Genomic DNA, 25,143 nt, shown 5'->3' on the forward strand with positions numbered 1-25,143 from the left:
ACCTTAAAAGGAAACGTACCTTTAACACAGAATCAAGTGCGCGTGCTGAAAAAGAGACGCACGCTTTCCTGTTCTTTTTGTAATAAAAGTGTTTCACTTAAAAGAAAGAAGCATCTGGTGAAGAAGTCTGGGGGGTTTATCGGCCCTCTGTTAAGTTTTGCTATCCCTCTGATAACGGGGCTTTTAACTAATCGATAATGGAGTATGCAGAAAAAATGTACCTGGTGCCCAGCCACCCGTTGGAGCAATTAAGGGCTCCCCCTCTGGCAGAGGAAAATATTAGAACGACCGCAACTCGCTTACTGGATGCTGAAATGAAGTCTGTTCTTCAAAGAACTGATGTAGCCGAATACAAAAAGGCTAAACTTTACAGCGCCGGGCTTCAAAAGTACCTAATGTACGTGAAGCAGAACGATGTGGATAAAGGGAAAATAAGTCTGTTTCTACCAGAACAGGAACAGAGTGTAACTGCCAAACCTCCAGAAACACCAAAGACCTCAGACTCTGTTGCTCAGGAGGTGTTGGATAACGTGAATAAGCGTTAGTATTGCTAAATAAACTGGGCCAGGACGAAAATATCTCTTCATGGAATGATAAAGGGGCTTTTGTGTATAAAAGTTCTGTGGCTAATGGTTCTAACATGCTCGACTTAGGCAGGGCCATCACCCAGACGCGCTCTGTTCCTAGCAGACATGTACCTAAACAATGGGGTGTGTTTCTGAATGCCATGGCAGAACTGAACGTACTATCTTCCGTCATGGGCAATGAGGTGTTCCAAAAGATCTATGTTGGCCGCAAGACCTCAACCGTCTCTTCTTAATCGTTCATTTACCTGAGCGCTGTCTTTTCCGTTCACCTTGTCCGCCTGTGACTCCCGCAAGCCGTGATCGCATTTCACCTCTAAGGGGGTGGACAAAGAGAGGCCACCATGCTCATCAGGGTGTCTCACAAGCAGTTTGGTTCGGGTTCCGGCATATCCATCAATAGCCGGGCCAAAGGGCTGCCCTCGGTCGCTCCCTCCTCCTCCTCCTCAAACTGTTGCTGATGTAGCGCTTTCTCTGCGTATGATCAAAGACAGTCGGGGCTAAAACAAAGTCCGAAGTTTTCACGGGGTTGGTGAAGGAGTTCATCTTTCCTCTCAACAGCCTTTCCACAATTCCTAAAACATGTGTCGTTGGTAAGAGATGGCCTCTTCTGTCCAGCGCTGGGACTGATGGGGTAATGGTGTTGCACTCTGATTGGCAGAGGGCCTTGGGAGGAGTTCTTAGTGCGGTCATATGGCCCACTTCTGGACAGGTCAGCCTGTCCCGGACCTTGCCCTGATTAGTCAAATCTCCTCTTGGGATGGTCCTTTCAAGACGAAACCCAACCTGACTGGTAGAGGGTGGTGGGAGGAGTTCTTAGAGGGGTCACACGGCCCACTTCTGGACAGGTCACCCCCACCCTGGAAGGCACCCTGATTGGTCAAATCTCCTCTCGGGGTGGTCCTTTTGGGATGAAACCCATTCTGATTGGTAGAGGGTGATGGGAGGAGTTCTTAGAGGTGTCACATGACATCCCTTTGCATCTGGTTATGCGGCCGCCTTTACCCCGGAAGTAATACCTCCATGGGGCGGGATTTCCAGTGACAGGTGGGAGGGACTAAGGGGTCAAGGGGTTGGGCTTAAGGAATCAAGGGAGGGGTTAGGGTTTGATTGATGGTAGGGCAATTATACTATGGCCGGGTGTCCAAGTCAAGAATGCTGGTGGAGGTTGTTTAAAGGAACCCCTACATTTTCAGTCATTTCCATTGCACAACTCCAGTAGGGGCAGCACCGGGCCAGGCTCATGTAGTGAGGCCATGGTTCACACCTGGTGTGATGGGTCCCCTTTTGCACATGGATGGCACTTGGCTAAGAGTGATGCTAGACACACCAGGATCAAAACTGAGATCAGAGTCTATCAACAAAACAGAAGCAGAACCAGAGCCAGTGTCCAAGTCCAGGCCAGAGGTCGAAGCCGGGTGGTCAGACCAAAGATCATCCAAGTCCATTCTCAAGCCAAAGTCCATAGACACGCCGAAGGTCAAATCCAGGTAGTCAAAATCCGACGGGTTGGGGAAGATCAGGAGGAGGAGGCAATGCTGGAGCGGGTGGGTGGAGGGACTGGAGCGAGGCTAGAGAAAGGCAAGGAAAATACTGAGGCGGGGTTCATAACCAAAATCTGGAGCCAAGAAGGGTCATACCAAAGTCATAGCCAGAGACCTGAGTCAAGAGTCAAGCCAGAGGCAACAGCGAGGAAACCGGACAGGTGGGAAGGGCGGCGCAGGGGAGGGGGTATGAGGATGGCTTACTGGAGCCCGAAAGACCCCTCATCGGTGGACTCCCTTCCTAGCAATAGAAGAAGGACAGCAGGATGACCAAGATGTCTCTGACCCTGGGGTCCAAGCCAAGGGGAGCTCCCATGCAGGCTATATGCCAGGACCCCATCACCCTCCCTGTTCATTTCACACTCACAGACCCCCTAGCTGGAGAGGAGAATAAAGGGCAGAAAGTGAAAGTGCCCCTGCGGGAAAGGCTCTAGGCTGGGACCCAGTCCACTTCCCAGATCTCCACCCAGGATTGTGTGACCAGGCCCACAGCCCTTCCTCTACGTCTCAGTTCCCACCTGCCAGATGGGGAGGATCCTTCCCTGCCCCAGACTGTTAGGGGCGAGTTTCATTCCTGGCTGGGAAGGGTTCAGATACCAGGTGGGTGGATTGGGCCCGAGGTGGGGGATGGTCAGACATTTGCTGCGTCAGGGGTGACACGGGCCATGGGAAGGTGTGAGCAGTGACGACAGGGGAGGGGCTCCATGTCAGGCCACCCCTCCCAGACTGCAACGGCTATTGAGCATAACCCCTGGTTCTGCGGATGCTCTCATTTCTGGGCCAGCCCCACAGCCTGATTCTTCCGAACCATTATCTGGCCTGGCCCCAGCTCCAGGGGTCGGGGTGGGGCAGGGTGGTGACAGCGAGGTGCTCGGCCTGGCTTTCTCTCAGTGCTGTGGGCTCTATGGCCGCTTCCCCCAGCCCTTCCCCCCCAGGCACAGTGAGACAGAGCAGTACCTGTGGCAGGGGCTGGGGGCTTCTAGTCATGTGAAGCGGGGGGTGGGTCTTCAAGGCTGATACGTGGATCACAGCCCCTCCAGTCCTTGGGGCACCAGGCCAGATCTCCTGATAGCAAAGAGCCTGTACATGACGTTTGCTCTAATGTCCCCCTGTTGCCAGGGAACAAGGATCAATCAGAGACTCGGACACCCATGAGAACAAAGGGGATTAACGGCACCGGGAGCCAGCAAAATTTCCTCCCTACCCCCCATGTCTGAGGGACGGATTCCCCCACCCAACCCCCGAGACAAAATCTCGTCTCTTCTCCAGTGACTCCCATCCCCTCTCCCACCATTGGGGAATGAACTCCTGCCCCCACTCCTCTCAGTCCCCCCAAGAGCTGTTCTACCTCCCAACACAGCTGAGGATTCAGCTCCGCTCCCCAGAATCCCCTCAGCCGCCCTTGCCCCCTCCAGCTGCGGGGCTGGGAGGCTTTGGGCAGTAGTGCCGGGGGGTGAGAGGAAGTGGACACCTTTCCCCAAGAGATCCCCCATCCTTAACATGATGCCATGGGCAGTAGCTCTGGGGAATGGGGCACTTAAGCAGCCTCCGCTGACTGACTCCTCCAGCTCTCCCAGAGCAGGTGGTTGCTGGGATAACATGATCCCAGAGCACTAGGAACCGGCCTGAGGCCCGGAGGGGATGAAAGGCTCACAGAGGTGGCTAGGGGAGTTGGCAGCCCCTAGCATGAGCAATGGCAGCGTGTCGTGTTGATGTGATGCCTGTTAGGAAATAGCCTTGCTGGAGAGCTGGGTCTGCCCTGCTTTGAGCTGCTCAAGGGACAAGCTGGCACCTACCAATGGCACCTGCCTGGGTTCATCCTCTCCTTGCTCCCAGGTCAGCGCGTGGGGATGGGATGGGAGTGACTGTCAATGGCCTGGAGGTGAAAGGCCCTGGGGTTCCCTCCCCAGTTGATCCCTCTTTGGTTACCTCGTCCCCTAGCAGCTGGTCGGCTTCCCCCAGGATGGAGTAGGTGAGCACCAGCCCAGCCTGGCTGACATGGAGCAGGGGGTGGTGTATGGCCTCCAGCGCCCCCTGAAGAAAAGTTCTTCTCTGATCTTCGGTGAATATCTCACGAAAGACCTAAAACCAACAGAACCAGAGCCCTTGCAATGGCTCAGAACCAGGCTCCAAATCCCTCTGGTGGCTCACAAGGTGGAGAAGAGTCCTGGGGCAGCCAACCTTTGGGGTCCCATGGACCAAAGAACCCCCTTCAGTAAGAGGCTGCAGGCACTGAGGCCTCCAATAGCTCTTTCTGGAGCAGGATTCAACCCAGGTGCCATGAGATGCTGGAAATGGGTCTCCGCACTTTGAAACCAGCTCACCCAGACACTCTACTGCTCCCAGCAGCGATATCTCCTGCAGCTCACCCGCTAGAGGTGAGGGGTCTTTTAGATCTGGTTCATTCCCACGCCTCACCCCACTGACATTCCCAGGAACCTCACATACTCTGCTGCAAATAAGTAGCAGGCTCTTGCCCTGTGTCCATGACACACTCACTGCAGGGGGAGACAGCTCCACACCTGAGCTGCTGCAATGCACCGGCAGAGAGTCCTTACCTCTCCCACCCTGGCCAGGTTTCTAAAGCCCAGGCGCTCGGTATCCTGGAGCCCTTCCCGGCACCACAGCTCTCTTCCCTCAGTGATGTTGAGCCCTGGGGGAGAAAGACACACCCATTGGGGAGGTTTGACATTCCGCTTTCACTGCCGGTTTCCGTCTGGGTGCACACTGGCCAGGGTCCTCGTGGCATCCACAGCCCAATGGAATCGCAGGGTCCATACCAGGCGGTTTAGTACCAGAAGGGGGATTTGTTTTAGTCATCACAGTAATCATGTGACCCTTAGAGTCATTGTGCTCTGGGAGTGGGTGCCTGTTAATGGTGGTGTCTAATACTGAGAACCCCCCACACCCACTGAAGTCAGGATCTGGCCCTGACTACCCAACTGGTGACATCCTACAAGCTTTGTGTCCTTCCCCTGTGGTCTCTGCTCCTACCCCTGCCCTGATGATGGGCTCTTTCCCTCCATGTCTCTCAATAGCTCTGTTCCTGTCCCCTCACGAGCTGGCTGCCCTGTGGGTGGGCTATTTCCCTGGGCTGGCGACAGAGCCGGGCTCTGAAATAAAGCAGCCAATTTCCCTGGCACTTTCACACTCATCTCCCTAATTCAGAGAGAGGGGAAGAGAAAGAGTCATCATCTAAGGTGGGATTGGTCTCAGAGGAGGGGGCTTCTTTCTGTAGGGTCCCATTGCCCAGCAGAGGGAGTCTCAAAGGAGGGGCCTTGTTACTATTGGGGTTCCTCTTCCCTGCTACAGTGGGTCTAAACAGAGAGGCCTTAGTCCTCTAGGCGTCCCAATGGCCAGCTGGAGCTAGTCTCCGAGAGGCTTGTTTCCATGGGGTCCCATTGCCCAGCTGGGTTCTTACCCCTCTTCTGCATCAGGAGCCTGTGCAGCCAATATATCCCACCCCTGGCTTGCCGGCTGATGTCCTCGGCTGGGTGGGATACATGGAGACCCAGCTGCAGCACAAAGTCGCTTGCCATGGAGAAGTCGGAGGAGGTCTGGTGGAAGGAGGAGGAGAGGGGAATCCATCAACCTTCTCCCTTCAGCTCTCCAGCACCCCTGGGCCAGAGCTCTGCTCCCACCCCTCTGTAGGAGGCGCTGGGCGAGAGGAGCGAGAGCTCTCTGCCCCCAAGGGAGCTTGGAGCAAAGGGACCAGGGCAAAGGCCCTCTATGAGCACTTACTGCCTAGCTGCTCCAGAGTAACAAGGGCCCTGAGGCCAGGCACAAATCTGCCAGCCCGTGGCCTATGGAACGCAGTCCCTTGCGGACCCAGGGGGGACCAATTAGCCACGGGATGAGGAACTTGACTCAAGCCCTGACTCTGCAGGATGCTGGGGTCAAAGGTCACTTACGTCAAATCCAGGCAGGGAGGTGGCGAATTCGAGCAGGGCAGCGCTGCTCTGTATGGCCCTAGCTCTCTCCAGGGCCCTTTTGGATTGTATCCAAACATGGATGTGCTGCGGGAGAAGGAGGCAGGGGAGGGTCAGTGGGCAGGCATACATGCTCTACAAACGAGCCTCTCCCGGTCCCCATGGGGCTTACACCTTGCGCTCAGGGTGGAACAGCTGACCCCTGGTCGCAGAGCTTGAAAAGGGGGTCCATGACACTGCCCACGTCTTGCTGAGCACAAGCTCATCGTCTCTCCAGGCTGGGACAATGGTCAGTCTTAGGGCTGGTCCGTTTGCCCTGAACCCCTGATCCATGAACAGCACGTCAGGATCAAGGCACATGCCCTGGACTCCAGACCCCAGCTGCAAGGGCCTTGGTAGGATGGATGGAACGGCCGTGAGGACAATCCCTCCGGGAACTGCAGTGTCCCTAGGACAGAAGAGCCGATTCCCTGAGGCTCCTCCTGTATCTCAGGGTCTCCCTAGAAAGGAGCCAGAGACTTTTCTCAGAGGCCCATGTCCTGCATCTCACAGGGGTTTCAGTCTCTCAGTCCCCAGCCAGGCCTGCTGCTCACTGTTAGTGCTTAATGCAATCGGGCAGAGCGCTGGCTGACAGTCCCAGCTCCTTCCCCCTGCACTGGCAGCTCTGGGAAAGTGTGTCCGGCTGGGTCCAAGCTGGAAGGACACAATGGAAATGTGGCTCTTCTAATATCTCGTTTGCTGCCCTCCCACAGGGTTCAGGGGCAATTCCACCCCAGACCGTCCCATTCTACTCACCTCCAAGAGGTGCTGCAGCTTCTCCAAGCTGGGGGTCTCGCTCAGCAGGCCCCTGAGCATGCTGTCCAGGCTCTGCAAATAGCTCTTGTGGAGAGCCTGCAAGAGGAGGGAGCACCCGCCAGTCAAGGGACATGGGGCCACACCAGTCAGGGGACAATTAGGAGGATTCTCTAGGATCCCTGGCAAGACTCAAAAGGCACATCCTGGCCTCTCCCATTCACATCACTCCAGAGAGACTAAGCAAAAGTTCATGGCCGGATGCCTGCTGCCTCTTCAATCCTTGCTCTTAGCAGTTCTCTGCACAGCGCCTGGTACCCAGCAGACTATGGAACAGCCAAACTGCAGTGGGTGGGAAGTAGGATCCCCGGGAGAGTCCAGGCAGCAGAGCACAGAATGAGGAGAGGAGGGAAGGTTGGGATCAGCCATGGAGGGGTAATGCAATCTCCTCTGGAGGGAAGGGGCCCCCACTGCCAGTTTCTTGTGGGCCTGTTCCCAGCTCTGCTCACCCCTCCCCTATTCTCAGCAGCTCTATCAAAGTGAGGGAGCAGGGACCAGAGCCTGCTCCTGCTCCGGGGACAGAGAAGTAGGATCAGGACCTACCTGGAAGTGGGGGGTGTCGTTCCCAGTGCCCATGGTGAAGATTTGATGCAGAAGCGCGCTCAGGAGGCGAGATTCCAGCTCCAGGGACAGTGGTGGCTTCAGTTTGCTGGCAGAAGAGAGGAGCCTGTCGTACACTTTGCAGCACCAGCATGGTGCTGGCACTGGCATGGACATCACCCCCTCCCCCACAGTGATCCCCTCCCCACAGCCACTGTAACGTTCCTGGAGTGAAATCCACCCCCCAGCCAGGAAAGAGGGGACGTTCCCGCCTCCTCTGCTGGGGGATGGGAACAGCCACAGCTGGGGGTAACCTAGGCGGAGGAGGATCTGTGACTCCCAGCTCTGGGCCCGATCAGCACCAGGGTTAGGGCAGCTGGACGGGAGGGTCCTGATACCTGAGGCTGCAAACCACGTCCATGGAGCTGGAAATGATGGAGCTCGGCTCTGACACCACAGGGAGAATTTCAATCAGCTCCTGGGAGACCCCAAGGAAACAAAACCATGTGTGAGACCAGGCCTCACAGACCCAGAGGCACTTCCCAGGGTGGAGGCCAAAGTGCTCTGCAGAAACAGCCAGTGTCACTCCCACCCCCAACCAGCTGGGCCCCCCGATTCCTCCCATCCATCAAACTTCCTTCCCCCTCTCCCACCCAATTCCCCCCTCCCCTCCCCTCCTTTCCCCTCCGGGCTTACAATTCCCCACTGCCAGCTCCTGATCAGTGTCACAATTATCCCCTTCCCTGCTCCCCAGCCCTCACCCCAGGAACCCCTGTCCTCTGCTTCCCCCTCCAACCCAACTAACGCTTCCTCCCATGTCTGGCTGCCTCGCCCCAGGGGCTGGGCACGGGGTCCCACTCACCACAATGCTCTCCACAAGGGCCGCTTTGGAAATATAGAGCTCCAGGGTGTCCCACCCCTGCTGCTGTGCCAAGACACACAGACTCAGCACAGCGTCGAGGAAGCGGAGCTGATGGGCCCTGTTCCCCATCAGCTAGGAGTGGGGTGGGGGGAGAGAGAGAGAGCCTGTTACATAGGGACCTCCCCGCCCAACCCAAACCAACTCTAGGGATCAGGACCTCCATGGGGTTGGACAGGGAAAGCCGCCCCTTCCTGAAACCAGTGTTGCCCGGCACAGACCGGGGTTGTAACTTGGACAGTGTCTGCGGGGAGCGGAAACCTTGGCCTGTGTGGGACAAATGTCCCCACTTTGGGGTGCCAGAGAACAGAGGAGACGTGTCCCCCCATTGGGGGTGAGGGATTCTCTTGGACAAAACCCCCCTGCCTGGGTGGAGATGGAACAAGGGGCAGGACGGACTCGGTGGCAGTGCAGCTGGGGGATTTTTGTACCTTATCTCTGCCCTGGAGATACTGATGGATCTCTGTTATGATGTCTTGTTCCAGGGACACATCTTCCTCCTCCTCCTCTTCCTCTTTCTCGTCCTCATGGGCACTGGGGGGCTCTGCACCAGGGGGGAAGGAGAAAGTATAATCCCTTCTGCTGCTGGGGGGATGCAGTGGACAGAGAAGGCTCCATGTTTCCCCTTTCTCTGTAAGAAGCCCCATGGCAGCGCGGGCCCCACCCTGCCCCTGCGAGAGACGCCCTCAGCCCCATGAGCCTCAGGGCCCCGTGGGAGTCGCCCCCCCCAACATGATCAGGGGAGGCTGGAGATCCCCAACTCCACCCAGCATCCCCTGCCGTGGGGTGTGGCTGTGCCCCCCCCACTAGTGTTAGTGGGGCTCACATGGGTCAGTCCCGGCACCTTGGCGAGCCGATGGGCACAGGGGGTTACTAGTCCCCCACCGCCCCAGTCCTCCTCCCTTTCCCCTTGGTCTCCCCTCACCTGCAAAGAGGGAGCATTCATCCACACGCCTGTCAGACCATGCAGAGGAGCTGCTGCCCCCTTGGGAGTACGAGGAGCTGCTGGTGTTTGTCCCAGAGTCGCTCAGCTCCTCCTCCTGGCTGGCGGGGGGCTCCTCAGGGACCAGGGTGGGGCTGGCGCAGGGCTCCTCAGGGGCCAGGGTGGGGCTGGCGGGGGGCTCCACAGTTGCCAGGGTGGTGGGTGGCTCCTGTTGGGCCCTGGGGTGCAGCTCCTGGCTCCTTGGCTTCCTGTGAAGGAAGCCCCAGAGCTGCCTTGCCCGGCTCCTGCCCTCTCCTGGCTCCCTCCTCCGTAGCTGTACCCGGGGCCACCTCCATTTGGGCCCAGAAGGTGCCTCAGGGTCAGCTAGGGGAGCTGGTGTCATCCACTTCCTGCAGCATGCCAGGCAGCTCCTCTGTTTATGCTGGCCACCAGCCTCTTCCCCGCCCGTGGGGCCAGCGGGGCCGCTCTCCTCCTCAGAAAGCCGGATGTTCTTTCCCTCTGGCTCTGGAGCCACCTGCCCGGCCTTCCTCCTGAGCATCTGCCTCAGCCGCTCCATCCTGGAACTGAGTGGGGAGCAGCCGTGAGTCTGGCTTCAAGGCAGCCTCTCATTAATGGGGTCTGCCTGCTCCCCGGCCCACCTCCCCTCCACTGAGGCAATTCCTCCTCCCCACACATCCCACCCCAGGGCACAGGAACCCTCATCCTGGGGAACAAACTCTGCCAAGGGACGGGCTGGGAGCCCTATTGGTGGGATATTTCCACCACACTGGAGATGGCTCTGGAGAACTCCACTTACTTACTCTAGATGGGATGGAGCTGGATGGCAGATGCTTGCTGTTGGTCCTTCCTTTACCCTCCTCCTCGATCCTCTGCACCCAGGTGGCCTAGAAGGGGTGCTGCAGAATCCCCTGCCAGCAGGGCAGGGGGTAGAAGTGGGGAGATCGAAAGTGACTGTGAAAACAAGACAATGTTTTATTGCCAGGGGATGGATAAACTCAGGCGAGCAGCCAGGGATTCACAACACTGACCGACGAACAGAAGGACACCTCCCATCTCAAGGTCTCCTAGTATCTCACGCACATTCCTGAAATGTGAGGGCCCAAGGGCTCTAGGGGAGTGTCTCCAGCCCCACTGTTGGAAACAGAGGCCTTGGCAGGAAAAGCCACTGCCTCAGGGTTGCACTGGGAGTCAGGGATAGAGCCGAGGATGGAGCCCAGGAGTCCTTTGTCCAGGCTCCCGCACTAACCGCTAGAGGAACACTCCCTTCCAGAGCTGGGAAGTGCTAGTCTCCCTGGCTCCGAGGGTGACCTGTTGTAGTGACTGACGCATTTGCTACTTGTCCCCCATCCAAAGCCAATAACACATCTCTGTGTTGGCAATCATGAGTTAGACCTTCTCAGCACCCCTCTGTCTCCTGCAGCTGTCAGGTATTCCTTGGATTATGGAGGCTTGGATGCTAACAGGACTGGAATTTGTTACTGGCTCCCTGGGTGGTTCTAGCCAATGAGGGTCTCAGTCTAGCCTCAGAGGCCCACACCCCCAGACACTAAAGATCAAGGTGGATTGATTTCATTCCAAATGATTTGGATTTATATTTTTGAATGATTTTCCTAATGAAAGATTGATTCTCATGAAATTCTAAGTGGTGGCCGATGACAGAACAAGGAGCAATGGTCTCAAGTTGCAGTGGGGGAGGTCTAGGTTGGATATTAGGAAAAACTTTTTCACTAGGAGGGTGGTGAAGCACAGGAATGGGTTACCTAGGGAGGTGGTAGAATCTCCATCCTTACAAGTTTTTAAAGGTCAGCTTGACAAAGCCCTGGCTGGGATGATTAAGTTGGGGTTGGTCCTGCTTTGAGCCGGGGGGTTGGACTAGAGACCTCCTGAGGTCTGTTCCAGCCCTAGTCTTCTAGGATTCTATGAATAGGTAACCATTAAAACATGCTGGTTTTGCAGGATACATAAGAACAAAAAGGTTAACTGAAACATTTTTTTTCATTTCAAACACACCGAGGTAAAGAAGTATCTCTAGTTCGTGCATTGAGCTGATTGTTCCTGGTCATAAACCTCCTTCCAGATTTTAGAGGTAGTAGCTCACATCTCCTCCTCTCTAGCGTTTATTCATATATTACAAGAGGAAAAGAAGCCTTCATTCTTTTTCAACTCCCAATCAGTTTCTTAAATTGGAATGAAGTAGCTGCATCAACTGAAATGAAGAAAATAGTCTTTTTGCACCTGCAGAAGAGGCTATTGCTGCCGAAATCTGGCTGAGTATTTCAACAACTTCTGCACCCCCAGGTGCTTAGGCCATGACTTCCAACAGTTCAGTGGTTTGACTTCCTCTGAAACTTGGAGCAAACATGGACTTCTTCATAGATGTATTTATTTAAATGACTTTCCTAGGCTAGAGCAACTATAGGCCTTAACATAGCTTGTCATAGTTTCAAATTTTATACTTGATAGGTTTGTTTAAAAAAAAAACCTTTTTAAATTTAAATTTTAAAAATCCAGTTTAAATTTAAAAAAAAATCTCTTTGGGGGGGTTTTCGTTCTGAAAAAGCCATTGATTGGTATTCCCCTTGATTTTAGAAGAACTACTTCATTTGAGAGAATCATAAACTGCTCATATTCTCTTAAAGGAGAGGAGGCAACAAAATTCATCATATCATAATTTGTTGCACCTTATTTGCTCAGTCTTAAACAAACAAGTGTCCAAAACTCTAGTTAGTCTCTTTTATGTAGGCCCAGCTAAGAGGTGGTAGGGGGGCAGGAATGCTGTCTCCGTCCCTGGACCAATATTAATTGCACAGGATATTGCCACAAAACCTCCATTTTACTGCCAAATTGTCTAAGCTATTCCTCTTCTGCGCTTCCTGGTTTATACGTTTCAAATCTACAAAACCTTCCCCTTGACCGTCACTGCCCATGCGGTGCAGCAGGCAGAGGAACGCGAGCAGTAACACTGTGACCCCAGAGGTAACTCAGCCCCCCTGTCACTCACTGACTCCACTAACCCTGAGCATCAACCCGAAGCCTGCGGCCTGCTTTGGGCATCGCTCCCATGGAAACCTGCAGGCTCATTTACTGACTTATGCAAATCACCTGTGGAGAGTTAGCTCTGACTGTCTGAATTCACTCGAAAGCAGTGGTTCCCAAACTTTAACAGCCTGTGGACCCCTTTCACTAAAATGTCAAGTCTCATGAACCCCCTCCCAAAAATGAATATTTCCAGGGATTTTCAACTTTACCTGAGTATAAATTAGAAAAGAAGTGATCTTGGAAATATACAATTTGTTTTTATGACATGCTTATTACACACTATTCATTATTAATTATTATTTATCATTACAGTATTCTTATTACATTATGAAAACGGCAACACTCTTCCAAGATCTCACTTTCGTAGCTTCTATCACTTGGAATAAGCCTGTTATAAGACAAGGCTCCTATGTTTCATCAAGGAGTATCAGATGTGAAACAAGCATAAAGGTATTTAAGAAGCCAACTTAAAGAGTTCCTCCTACACAAGCATTCAGGTCTTGAGCAGTCCAGGCAAACAACGCACATTACAATAAAGTTTAAACTTGTTCTTCATAATAATTGTAAAAACAATCCTAGCTGCCTATTTCATTTTAAAAATAGCCAAAAATATCGACCTCCCTTTCCATTTCCTATAAGGAGTCTTGAAATTTAAATCTCTTCAGTGTGATAGATATGCTTGCTTTGATCTGCTTACCTCTTGGAAGTCCAGGGGCTCTGGGCTGCTGGCCCCATGGTGCCTGGGGTCCCTAGGGGCAGCTCTGTCCGCCATTAGGGAATTTTTTCCTGAGAACCCCCTGTAACATTTCGTGAACCCCCAGGGGTTCACGAACCTCAGTTTGGGAACCACTGCTCTAAAGTCACAATGCCCTTCAGCTTACAATACCAATGTAAGGGACAAGAGGGAAGGAGGAAGAGGGAAGCAAAATGATCAAATTCCAAACACCCCCAGCGAGTCACAGATTCATAAATTCCAAGCCCAGAAGAAACCACTGCAGTCTGACTTTCTGTTTTGCTTCGGCCATAGAACGTCCCTCAAAATAATTCCCATAGGAATTAGAGCAGATTTTTTAGTAAAACACCCAATCTTGATTTTAAAACAGGCAAGTTGTGGAAAATCCAGCACAAGCCTCAGTGAATTGCTCCAAACTCTGATGTTTAAAATGCTCGCCTTTTTTCCAGTGTGTATTGGTCTAGCTTCAACTTACAGCCATTGTCTGCTCATAACCTTTATCTGGTAAAGTGAAGAGCCCATTAGTAAATATTTGTTCCCATGGGCTCACCGCTTAACCTTCTCTTAGATTGAGCTCCTGTAGTCTGTCACCACAGGGCAGGTTTTCTAATCCTTTCATCATTCTTGTGGCTCTTCTGTGAACCGTCTCTGATTTATCAGCATCTGTCTCAAATTGTGGACATCAGAAATGGACACAATATTCCAGGAGTGGTTGCACCAGTGCCCAGTACAGAGATATCGAACCTCTATACCTCTACTTGAGAATCTGCTAGGACAGAGTCCTCTATCTTGTCCTTAGAGCCTATATTTTTTCTTACCTTCTACACAGATGACGATTTCTTTCAAAAAAATCNCTTAGAGCCTATATTTTTTCTTACCTTCTACACAGATGACGATTTCTTTCAAAAAAATCCACACCGATATGAAAAAAAATTCCTCAGAATGTCCTCCACAACAACCACCTCTTGGTCCTCTGAGAGAACCGCGAGATGGAGACTTGCTGCAGCAAGGCTACAGGGGGTCTCTGAGGTTCCCCCTGCCCTGCATCCCTGTCCTGCCTGGCTGTTGTCAAGGGAGCTCTGTGAGGTCACAGACGCCTCATCATCTTTGCCCAATAGGCTGAGTTCCTGCCAAAGGCCTTTGTGAAGTCACTGCCACACCCACCTTTCCCTTGCAGGCCTGATGCCTGCCCCTGGCCAGCCTGGTTGGATGTTTGAGCTGCACCCTGGATCTCCCCACTTGCTCATTATTGATTCTGGGGAGCGACCAGGCCACCTGGTAAAACAGCAGAGTCTGTTCCTCACCCCACACTGAGTTTTTCATAGAGGCACAGATTGTGATACAATTCCATCTCATAATGTGGTCTCTATTTCCAGGGCTATGAAATGTCACACACTTTGCACCATATTAAGCCCAATTCTTGTTGTGCCTTTCTTGGCTAGATCGAATTAGCCCTGCCCCATGATATCCGATCTCCCCGTCCTGCTGGGAGCCCCCGAGCCAGGAGCACCCCAGTAGGGGCCTCCTTGCTGTTTGTCTGCCGGGCTGGTGACAGGACTTCCTCTGCATGGGGATATCAGATGCACCTCCAGAGGCAGTGCAGAAGTGAGTGCACTGCATCAGCCCAGCGTTGGGCTCAGGGCTTTGGCCTTGGCAGCTTCTGCTCCAGTCACATCTCTGGGTGCCCGGACTCAGAGCTTCTGGCCCCCTGTGGCTGCAGCCAGTGCGGGGGAACTGGGCTCAGGACTTTCATGCCCCTCCCCACTCCTGCTGGCACTCTGGGTGTCCGGGCTCAGGTCTTCTGCCAGGCATCTGCAGCTGGGGCTCGGGGCTTCCCTTGCCGTTCCTTCTGGGGCTCAGGTGTCTATTTTTCTAGATGTCCCGAAAATGGTAGGAGCCGAGGTGCTCCCAAGTAGTAGGTAGGAGCTGAGGTGCTCCCAACAGCAGGAACCCTCCTGCACATCTGGGAACCTCCTCTAGCTTCAGAAAGGTTGCTGGCTGCTGCCCTTGGAGCCCAGGTCTGAAGGCACCACACACGTGAGGGTGGCCATGCTGTGACCCCTACAACAACCGCTGAACTCCCCTATTCTCCTATTTTGGTCAGGACCCCCATGGTTACAATACCATGACATTTCAGATGGAAACATTGGTCAATTTCAAGGCCAGAGGGTTTTTAAATTAGTCAAACTGAGCCCTGAATTTGGTAGGGACCCGGCTATTATGGAAGTCCTAGCAGGTTTGCACTCCCGGTTCTCCTGAAAGGCCATTGAGAATTCATGCTGCCTGAGAAACTTCCCAGAATAAGCTACCAGGACTGGGAGGGATGAAGGAAACCAACCAAAGCCTGAGTTAGGATGGAGAGCATTGATCCGAGCGATGTTTGAACCCCTCCACCCCCACCTGCCTGCCTGCCGTGAAACGAACAGAGGGGCACTGATTTCTATTGGTGAACTTGCTACAGACCGTGGGCTTCAGCACAAGCCATGGAGCCCATACTCTGACCTCTTGGATAAACAGCAACGTTGGCTTTTTAGAAACCTTCCCCCCCAGTGCTCTGCATCCACTTGGGATTGTGCCCAGCAGAGGCTGGTGGAGGGGAGGGGAAGGCAGAGGAGGCCATGCAAATGTTGTGGCGTCTGCACTACCCCACAGACACACACCCAGCAATGCACGGCATAATAGCCAGGGCAGTAAATGATTTGGCCATAACCTCCAAAATCCTCAGTGTTGAAAGTACAATTTATCTAGAAAACAATGGGAGGGAGGGGTTAGAGAGTTGCAGTAACCACCTGGATTTCCAGTCTCTGGCCAGGCACATCCCCCTCTCCACAGTTTTCACTGAGATCTTCTCCAAACTGGTCCTGCTGATATAATCTGAGGTCACATCCTGGCCTGCAGGGACATTGGCAGGATCTTCACTGTTCCCAGCTGCAGCATCACCCTTGTTATCCTGCCTGATAAGGATCCCGCCAGGGCTCAGCTAAATGGCATGTATCATGACAGGCTCTTTGCTGAGGGCCCTTGACAGCACCCGCACCCAAACCCCTCAACCCCAGCCCCACCCCAGAGCCTGCACCCCCAGCCGAAGCCCTCACTCTCTCCCACACCCCAACCCCAATTCTGTGAGCATTCATGGCCCTCCATACAATTTCTATACCCTGATGTAGCCCGTGAGTCAAAAAGTTTGCCCATCCCTGGTCTAAGGCCACCAAATGTTCGCAGTTACATGGCCCATGAAGCTCGCTTCCATCACTCACTGGTTAAAGCCCCTTTGTGCTTTCTCCCGTTCTGCCCCCCAAACTCGGGAGGAGCTCCCTGTAAACATCAGCAAAACGACCTCCTCATCCCAGGGATTGTTTGATTCTTCAATTATTCCCATGTCCAGCAGGCTTGCCAGCTCCTTCTGAACCTGCTGCTGCAATGTACCAGTTCTGTGGGGTGCTTTGCTGGGTGCAGGTTGTGATCCCACAGTGTTAATCTTAGGCAACTTTTGTGAGTCAGGCCTGGCCTGCTAGATAATACTTGGCAGTGACTTTGCAGCACAGTCATAAACTCTGTCTTTTCAGTTACGGTGACCTCGTCACACACCTCAATGCTCTCGAGTGGTATTCAGGCATCAGATCCGTAAGGGGCTGTCTTACAATCCTTTGCACAGAATAGCATCTTGACAACAGCTTCACTAGTGTGATGCACTTTTAACAGCCCGAGGTGCATCCCTGCTATGGGGCCTGTGTACTTTGCAGGTAACAGTGTGACCCCTCCCTACCACCTCCGAAGGCCCCTCCCATCAGTTTTGCCGTTTGTACTTTTCCACGAGGAGTAACAACTGCAGCAGATCACCTGCATCAAATGATCACTCACAAGGACAGCAGGACCCCGTTTATCCCATCAAATTGGGACCAGGGCCAGACTGGTTAACTAAAACTTCAGATAATCGGATGAATGGGAAAGTGCGAGGCTGCAGCGCCATCTAGTGACCATAGCAGATACTGCTCATTTCTGGACCTGTGTGTTCTGGTTGTTGGGTTAATATGGAGAACCGGATAATGGAGGGTCGGATAAACAGGGTTCTACTGTATTGTGCTCATCCCATTCTTTCCGAGCTGCTTGGCTTTTAGTGAGGCTTCGCTTCGCTATTCCAATCATGGATTTAGGGAAACCTAATTTAGGCTCCTCCCTGTGAAAGGGAAAGGAAAAGTGAAGTGCTTCAGTAAGAGTAAACTTACCAGAATGAAATGGTTCCATTTTTTTCTGTTTCAAAAGGGCATTTGGCTTCAGAATTTTATTTCATTTTTGATGAGATTGTGTCTTTTCTGTTTTGTGGCATACAAGCAGAGAAGTTAGAGAAACCATAAAATTCTCTTGCTGGAAGTTCGCAATGTTTTGCTAATTTGTTTCTTAGGAGCCAGAACAATAATGTGTGTGGAATCATCATTACTGTGTATTCTGTGTAGTTATGTTGTTGGCTTCTTTAGGAAATTTGCAAAAGAGGATCACTGGGAAAGCCTGTCCCCGCCCATTCCCCTCCCACACACACACATACGCACTGCACATTTGCTGCCCACTGGTGCTGCCTGATCAGTAGCATTGTGACATCAGAGATAACCCACCACTCAGCACTCCCTCCCTCCAGTTCATTTTCATACTTGGGGAGAATGGCTAGCAACCTGGCTACCATGGCAACAGTTACCTTTGACAACTGATTGCCCCCAGAACATCATCACAGAAAGGAAGTTTGTAATGAAACAGGGCCACATTTGGACAGGCAGGACAGCCTCCTGCTGTGCTCATTTGGGTTTGTACTGTGATAGGGTCCAGTGTTTTTTTCCAAAGGGCAGTTGTTTGCTACTTTCCATAGTAAGGGCCAGGTGAAAACAAGAGGAAAAATTCCAGCTCTTTTTCTTGGATATTGTTTATCTGCTTCTTACACATTCAGGGTTCTAGCTTAGAACTTTCACTGAAACAGAAGTTGCATAAAATGAGTTTTGTTTTAATACAGTTTAATTTAATTACTTTCCATACTCTGATCAACACAGCACTGAGTGGTGAAACAGAGATTTTCACAAAGATAACAATGGCAATAAACTATATACTGAAAACAACACATGAGTAAGAGCTTCATTGTTTAAATAACACATATATAAAATATTTTCTTTCTATTTAAAAAAAAACAAAGGAAATCAACAAACAAAAAACCCTTCCTTTAACGTTACTTAAGTTTGCTTTCATCAATAAACTAAATCATAAAATAATTAGGAAATACAAAGTCAAGGTTTTAAAAAGGATTAAAAGTTTACAAAGTTTTGCATTCTCAGGTTAGCAAAGGTCATGCTCCCAAAGTTCAAGTAAATTGGAAAACCAGCATCATACATTGCAAGTAGCACCCTGGGCCGGCAAACAGGATGGAACATGGCAGGTACCATTGCTGGAGCAGATGCTGCATGCCAGGGACCAAGTCACGCTCTCCGCCGCACTGTTACAGCCCCTTGGGAATCAGTGATGAGAATGATGTTAAACCTACCCCGGGCCATTCCACCAGCACAGTGTAACCACACCCTGTCCTTCCCCTGGATTGCTCCAACCTGCCTCCTAGAGCAGGTGCTGGGTCGGGGAGACAAGGGATGTGTTCTACATCAGGCACAGAGCCCATATCCCCCCAGCGGCAAAAACCTTTGCAAAACTTTTCAAGATAATGCATCTGCAGGTGATTATCCCCTGTCCCCTAGAGAAATACGGTGTATTTTAATGAGTCTGCCCTTGCTTGTCTTGATGATCAGAGCTCAGAGGTGCTACAGGGATCCTCTCCCAAATGATGCTATGCCAAACATAAACGCACTTCCATCCTATACTTTGAAATCAAGAAAGACGACATCTCTCCGAAGGTAGGAGTGAACACTATTTCCAGTACAATAAAACTGAAATCTCCTTTTGTTAGTTACATCAGGAAATAGCTCTTTTCAGAACACCTTGCCCAAGGCAGAAATTTGCAGAAGTCAACTTGTTGATTATTTGAATCTATAATGCAGCCACGTGGGAACAGAAAGGAGATTGTTCTGAGTCTTTCACATGAATTCTCTCTTACAGTCCATACCTCGGGTGACTTCTGGAGTGGATTATTGCAATGTTCTCTCCCATGAGCCACTCAGCCCAAGCACAGCTACTGCCAAATGCAGGTGTCCACTGAATTGCAGGGGATATTACACCTAGGAGGACATCCGGGACCATTGAAACTAATTGGGAATTTTGCCATAGACTTCAGTGAGGCTGAGATTAAATATGTGGGGAGTGATGGTCAAGCATTCTCACTGGGGAGTCTCCTACACCTGGAGGTCATTTCCCTGGGCACACACGTCCAAACTCTGAGTTTTCAAGGCACAGCGTAAGGCTCATCTCTTTCTCTGAGTGCCGTGTGGAGGTTTGGTTGTGGCGAGCACGGCGTGTTGGAATGCATGTTCATTAACACTTTGTAGAACATCACTGCTTTGCCGAGCAGAGACAATGTCTACCAAGGCTCAGTCCAATGAAAATAAATCATTTTCTGTGAATCGGATGGGCTTTCAGTGACATGGTCCGCTCAGATGCTCTACTGAGCATTATGTAGAATGTGTTTACATTAGTCTTTTCTCTGATGTTTTTAACTCTATCTTTCCTTGAATTACATAGAGGGGAATTCTACAGCCTCTTTTGAGAGCACTTTTCGCTTGCAGATAGATAGATAGATAGATAGATAGATAGATAGATAGATAGATAGATAGATAGATAGATAGAAAGAAAATGTTTTTTAGGATCTGAGATCTGTGAACAGGCAGGAGAGCTCCTTTAGCATTAAAAATGTATTTATGGTCATCAATCCTGCACTTCCTTTAAAAGTGGGGGTAGGAAATAGCTTAATAGAAATTTGCTAGAATGTAACTATCTGATCTCTGGTTCTGATTGTCTCTTTAGAAGGAATTTGGTCTGCAGAAGCATTTGGATTCACCGGTCTTTTTATGAAACACTGAATAAACACACAGAAATTACCAGATTGAATCAGACCTGAGCTCCATCTAGTGTCTTGTCTCTGATAGTGACTAGTACCAGATGTTTCAAAAGAAGGTTTAATAACCTTCAATAGGCAGATGTGGAATAATCAGCCCTTTCCCCCATCTCGCCCTGATCTCTCATAGTTAGAGAAGAGATTGGTTTAAGCCCTGAAGCATAATGTTTAGTATCCCTTAAGCATCCGCATCCACACACCATGCCATATAAAACTGTCAAATCCCTCCAGTTTCTTTGTGGTTCTGCTTAACAGCACTCCTAGGATCTACAGACATTTCCCAACTTCTCAGCTCATCCAGAAGAACAGTTCAGACCAGCAAGGCACTGAGCACGTTAGCCCCAATCCAAAGAAACATATAAGCACATGCTTAACTTTAAGCAACTTTAAGAATGTAAGAAGCCCCATTGAAATCAACATGCTTAAAATTCTGGGGGCTCCACTTCAGGAAAGATGGAGATAGATTGGAGACAGCCCAGGGGAGAGCAATAAAAACAATAAAAGGTTTAGAAGCACTGGGGGATGGACTAGATGACCTCTTCAAGCCCTACGTTTCTATGATTCTATGAAAAGATATGTACCTGCTTAAATGTTCTGCTGGACTGAGGGAAGAATGCTCAGATCCATGCAGGATCAAGCCCTAAATGACTTATTGTTCTTTGCTTGGATGCATTTGATGAAAGAAGTCAAGTCCTTCTTCCTTTCTATCTTCTGTAGAACTGCACGTTAAGCAAGCTGCCTTTGAAGTTGAATAATCATTTTATTTGTTTCAGAGAAGCAGCCGTGTTAGTCTGTATCCGCAAAAAGAACAGGAGTACTTGTGGCACCTTAGAGATTAACAAATTTATTTGAGCATAAGCTTTCGTGGGCTAAAACCCACTTATTTGTAATATTTGTCTGAATGCCGACTGACTGACATGCTATTTGGCCAAAACCAAAGAGTGTGTAAAGAAATAAATGACATGTGTGTGTATGTACGGCATGTGTATGAATATGTACACACACACACACACACACACACACACTTTTTCTTGATCTTTGGCCACAAAAAACATACCACACATACATACCTGATGATCACACTAGACGTTCACTACCTTTTACATTGCCAGGGTGTTATGAATGAGAACCAAGCCATCCCCATAATTTCACAAACTGGAATGTGCGACATGAGCTAAGTACAATTAACAATTATATGATTTGGCAATCACTATTGTGACATGGGGTGAGGAAAGAGGTGCATTGAGGATATTGATATATGATTAAATAGGTTTACAGGCAGTTTCTTATCTCTATAAAGACAGGTTAAAAGATAAATCTAAACATAGAATATTTTTTCTTATCATTATAAATATATGTTTCTAAAAATATATTCACTGTTGTTAATTTTCTCAGAAATATTCACCCCTGGCTACACACTTTTTGTCTGATCATTAGAAGTGTACGTAAGGTAATTTTTCAGCAGCCAAAGAACAAGAAGCTACAGGATTTAGTCAGCATGGCTGTAGTGTCCAGAAGGGATACATTTAGAAGCTCCATTTTTGAAATATTTTCTCAATGAAAGTATGTGCATAATGTGTTCTAGTTGGTAGCCGATGATTTAAAAACATGGAGGCATATTTCGGTGGGGGAAACTGTCAACCAATAACCCAAGAGTGCGATGCAAACTATGCGTTCCTCCTAACCATGTTATTGTTCCCAGGTATAATGGAGATCCACGGATTCTACTACTGTCTAAGGCACCAGTCCCACAAAATTGAACATATTCCTTAATTTTATTTATGTGAGGCATTCCACTGAGTCTGGGAGGCTACACTAATAAGTGAAATTAAAATATCAACAGAATACGGGTCAAAATGTGTAAATCAGACTAAATGGCAGGGTAATGCACTTTCCTAGAGATAAAGGATTTTTTTCTCCCTTAGAAGAAGTGAAGGAGTGATGGGTTTTCCCATCAGTTGTTCACGGTTCCATTCCATGACTCAAAGGGTCTTTACTCATATGACCACAGTTCTTTATATTAGCATACACCATTTGCATAAGAACGAATGCCTTCCTTTATGGTTATCCCGCAGCTAGCGCCCAAGGCTGAATGAATGGCTGGAGGAAATTGTACGGCAGTGATCGAGTTCATTCTCACAGGAGTGACGGATCGTTTGGAGCTGCAGGTCCCCCACTTTGTGCTGTTCCTAGTGATCTATATTATCACCCTGGTGTGGAATCTGGGGATGATGGTTTTAATCAGGATCGACCCCCAACTCCACACCCCCATGTACTTCTTTCTCAAGAATTTATCTCTCGTGGATGCCTGTTACTCCACAGTCGTCACTCCCAAGATGCTGATGAGCTTCTTAGCCGAGAGGAAAGCTATTTCCTATACAGCTTGCATCATCCAATATTTTAGCTTCATATTGTTTGTCATCTCTGAGTGCCATCTGCAACCCTCTGCTGTCTATGGTCATCATGTCACCAAAGCACTGCCTACGGCTGGTGGCTGGTTCATATCTATGGGCCTTCCTGAACTCTGTGATACACACCAGCGGTTTGCTAAGATTATCCTATTGTGACTCCAATATCCTGAATCATTTTTTCTGTGATCTCAACCCACTTCTAAAGCTCTCCTCTTCTGGCACCGCCATCAATCAGCTACTCGTTTTCCTCTTTGGCAGTCTGATTGAGGTGATCAGCATTGTGACCATCCTCATCTCATACATCTTAATTATTGTGACTGTGCTGCGAATCCGCTCCACCGAGGGCAGGCGCAAAGCCTTCTACACCTGCACCTCCCACCTGACGGCCGTCTCTATGTTCCATGGGACAATTCTCTTCATGTATTTCTGACCCAGCGCCAGCTACTCGCTGGACACAGACAAAATGGCCTCCGTGTTCTACACGGTGGTGATCCCCATGCTGAACCCCCTCATCTACAGTCTGAGGAACAAGGATGTGAAGGACGCCCTGAGGAGATCAATAGAGACAAAATTGAGGGCCCATTTTCCCCCAAAGGGTGCCATAATAGGACAACCAAATCCTTTAATGGCTTCTCTGGACACATAAGGCCTGTCTCCACTTCGAGGTGGATCGAAGCTGCCGCGATCAATCCACGAATCCACGGGGGACAATTTAGCCGGTCTAGTGAAAACCAACTGAATTGACCCCGATTACTCTCCCATCTATTGCACCAGAACGAGATGAGTAAAGGGAGTCTATGGGAGAGTTTCTTCTGTTGACCCAGCGCAGTGTGAACCCCGTGGTAAGCAGATCTAAGCTACGTCGATTTCAGTGATGCTACTAACGTAACACAAATTGTGTAGCTTAGATCGATCTGTCCCTGTAGTGTAGACATGCCCATGGGCTCTGATTCAGAAAGTCCTTAAGCACCTGTTTAAGTATGTCTCCTTTTGACTTCAGTGGGGCTTAAGCACATGTTTAAAGTTAAAGGTGTATTTAAGTGCTGGTTTGAAGAGAGACGCGTTCCTGACTAGAGGACTTATGTGCATAAAAAAGCCATGTCGGTTATTAAATGATGGTTTGCTCCCTGTGTCTATAATAAAAAAACCTTGAAATTGATTTTTCAGTGTAAGATGTAAGAGGGTGATTTAAATATTGTTTAGAATTACTGCATAAAAGGGAAAAGTTCACACTGCAACAATGGATTCATGAGCAATGACCAGGACGGGTTTTAATGTCCAAAAACGTTGACAGATATTTGTTCAATTCCATTTTGTGGTTTTGCTTCAATCAGATCCACAGCCCAACTCCTCTGTTTTTTGGGAGACATTTGTGTGCATGAAATGATATTCAACCTGTGTCTGTTGAAAGGGAGAATGTCGTGAATGCTCAGTGGGGTCTGATATTTCTTGAGTACTCACATCAAGAGTCCCACACACAACTCTTTGTGAATTTAGGAGTCACACAATTAAAGACCAGGTAGTTTAGGTGACCAAACATATACAGACACATTTTCAAGGATCGTCGTTGATTGTGAATGCCACAGTTATTGGGATCTCAATGTAAAAGACCTTGGACCTTATTTTCCTAAGTGCTGAGTACTTACAGCTCCCATTCACTTCAGCTGGAGTGGTGGAGTTTCTGGAATCAGGACCGAGCGGACTGAAGTTGGGCACCCATAAACAGAGGCTACCAAAATCACTGGCCATTGCTGAAACTTTTGGGCATGGCAAATTACAACAGTGAATACCAAAAGCACCAGACACCTCACAGTACGTCCACACTGCAATGTAAGCCCAGGGTTCAAACTCATGATCAAGTCAAGCTCTCTTCTATCTACACACAAATTGGGGCTCTGGCTCTTAAGGGGACGGGGAAAGGGAAGGGGAAGGGCAGGGCTGTTATCTGACGTTTATCTGCTGGAAAGCATGGAGGTTCTAGGGCTCCTCTCTGAAACAATTATAAGAATTTTTAAAAATGGACAAGTCATCTTGTCTCCTAGCTTCATTCCAGAAGTTGGCTGAACTGTTATGCCTGAAACTTTCAAGAAAACAATTAAGCTAGAAACAGACACCCAGCGTGGGAAATCGCAGTCCAAAGGCTTAAAGTTTGGCAAATTTATAACAAACTGAAAATGACATCTTCTAATTGAAGGTCTCAGACAGACTTAACTAACAGTACTGCTACCAGCACCAAATACAGTGGACAATTGATTTGTGAATCCCATTCACCTAGGCCAGTGGTTACCAAACTGGAGTTTGTGAACCCTGGGGGTTTGCGAAATGTTACAGGGGGTTCTTGTGCAAAAATTCCCTAATGGTGGACAGAGCTGTCCCTAGGGACCCCAGACAGCATGGGGCCAACAGCCTGGAGCCCCTGGACTTCCAAGAGCTAAGCAGATCAAAGCAAGCATATCTATCACAACTTCAAGACTTCTTATATGAAATAGAAAGAGAGGTGGATATTTTTGCCGTTTTTAAAAATTAAATAGGCTGCTAGTGTTGTTTTTAAATTATTATGAAGAACAAGTTTAAGCTTTGTTGTAATGTGCGTTGTTTGCCTGGACTGCTCAA

The 25,143-nt window shown here is 49.8% G+C and overlaps 3 protein-coding genes across 3 annotated transcripts; 1 reads left to right on the forward strand and 2 right to left on the reverse strand.

Moving 5' to 3' along the window:
* Positions 1-6,225: 6,225 nt before the first annotated feature.
* Positions 6,226-9,033, reverse strand: LOC117882545. The gene is made up of 6 exons (XM_034780977.1): positions 8,800-9,033; positions 8,312-8,443; positions 7,848-7,927; positions 7,453-7,558; positions 6,853-6,948; positions 6,226-6,381 (listed from the first exon to the last, which is right to left on the reverse strand). The coding sequence occupies exons 1-6, from the start codon at positions 9,013-9,015 to the stop codon at positions 6,226-6,228; spliced, it is 786 nt and encodes a 261-aa protein (XP_034636868.1). The 5' UTR covers positions 9,016-9,033.
* Positions 9,034-9,180: 147 nt separating this feature from the next.
* On the reverse strand, positions 9,181-10,318 carry LOC117882587. Its single transcript, XM_034781116.1, has 3 exons — positions 10,112-10,318; positions 9,294-9,874; positions 9,181-9,212 (listed from the first exon to the last, which is right to left on the reverse strand). Exons 2-3 carry the CDS (start codon positions 9,865-9,867, stop codon positions 9,181-9,183), a joined length of 606 nt encoding a protein of 201 aa, XP_034637007.1. The 5' UTR covers positions 9,868-9,874; positions 10,112-10,318.
* An 11,897-nt stretch (positions 10,319-22,215) lies between these two features.
* Positions 22,216-23,176, forward strand: LOC117882644 (olfactory receptor-like protein COR4). The gene is given in 2 exon segments (XM_034781244.1): positions 22,216-22,550; positions 22,552-23,176. Coding segments are annotated over 2 exon segments (960 nt in total).
* Positions 23,177-25,143: the final 1,967 nt, after the last annotated feature.

The sequence above is a fragment of the Trachemys scripta genome, chromosome 1 (assembly GCF_013100865.1).
Source record: "Trachemys scripta elegans isolate TJP31775 chromosome 1, CAS_Tse_1.0, whole genome shotgun sequence".
Lineage (NCBI taxonomy): Eukaryota > Metazoa > Chordata > Testudines > Emydidae > Trachemys > Trachemys scripta.

Coding starts and splice junctions, on each gene's coding strand:
- LOC117882587 (XM_034781116.1), bottom strand. CDS start 9,867: ATGGAGCGGCTGAGGCAGATGCTCAGGAGGAAGGCCGGGCAGGTGGCT. Junction 9,213..9,293: donor TGAATGCTCCCTCTTTGCAG/GTGAGGGGAGAC, acceptor CGGCTCGCCAAG/GTGCCGGGACTGACCCATGT.
- LOC117882545 (XM_034780977.1), bottom strand. CDS start 9,015: ATGGGGCTTCTTACAGAGAAAGGGGAAACATGGAGCCTTCTCTGTCCA. Junction 7,559..7,847: donor GACGTGGTTTGCAGCCTCAG/GTATCAGGACCC, acceptor CTCTTCTGCCAG/CAAACTGAAGCCACCACTGT. Junction 6,382..6,852: donor AGCTGCAGCACCTCTTGGAG/GTGAGTAGAATG, acceptor TTCATGGATCAG/GGGTTCAGGGCAAACGGACC.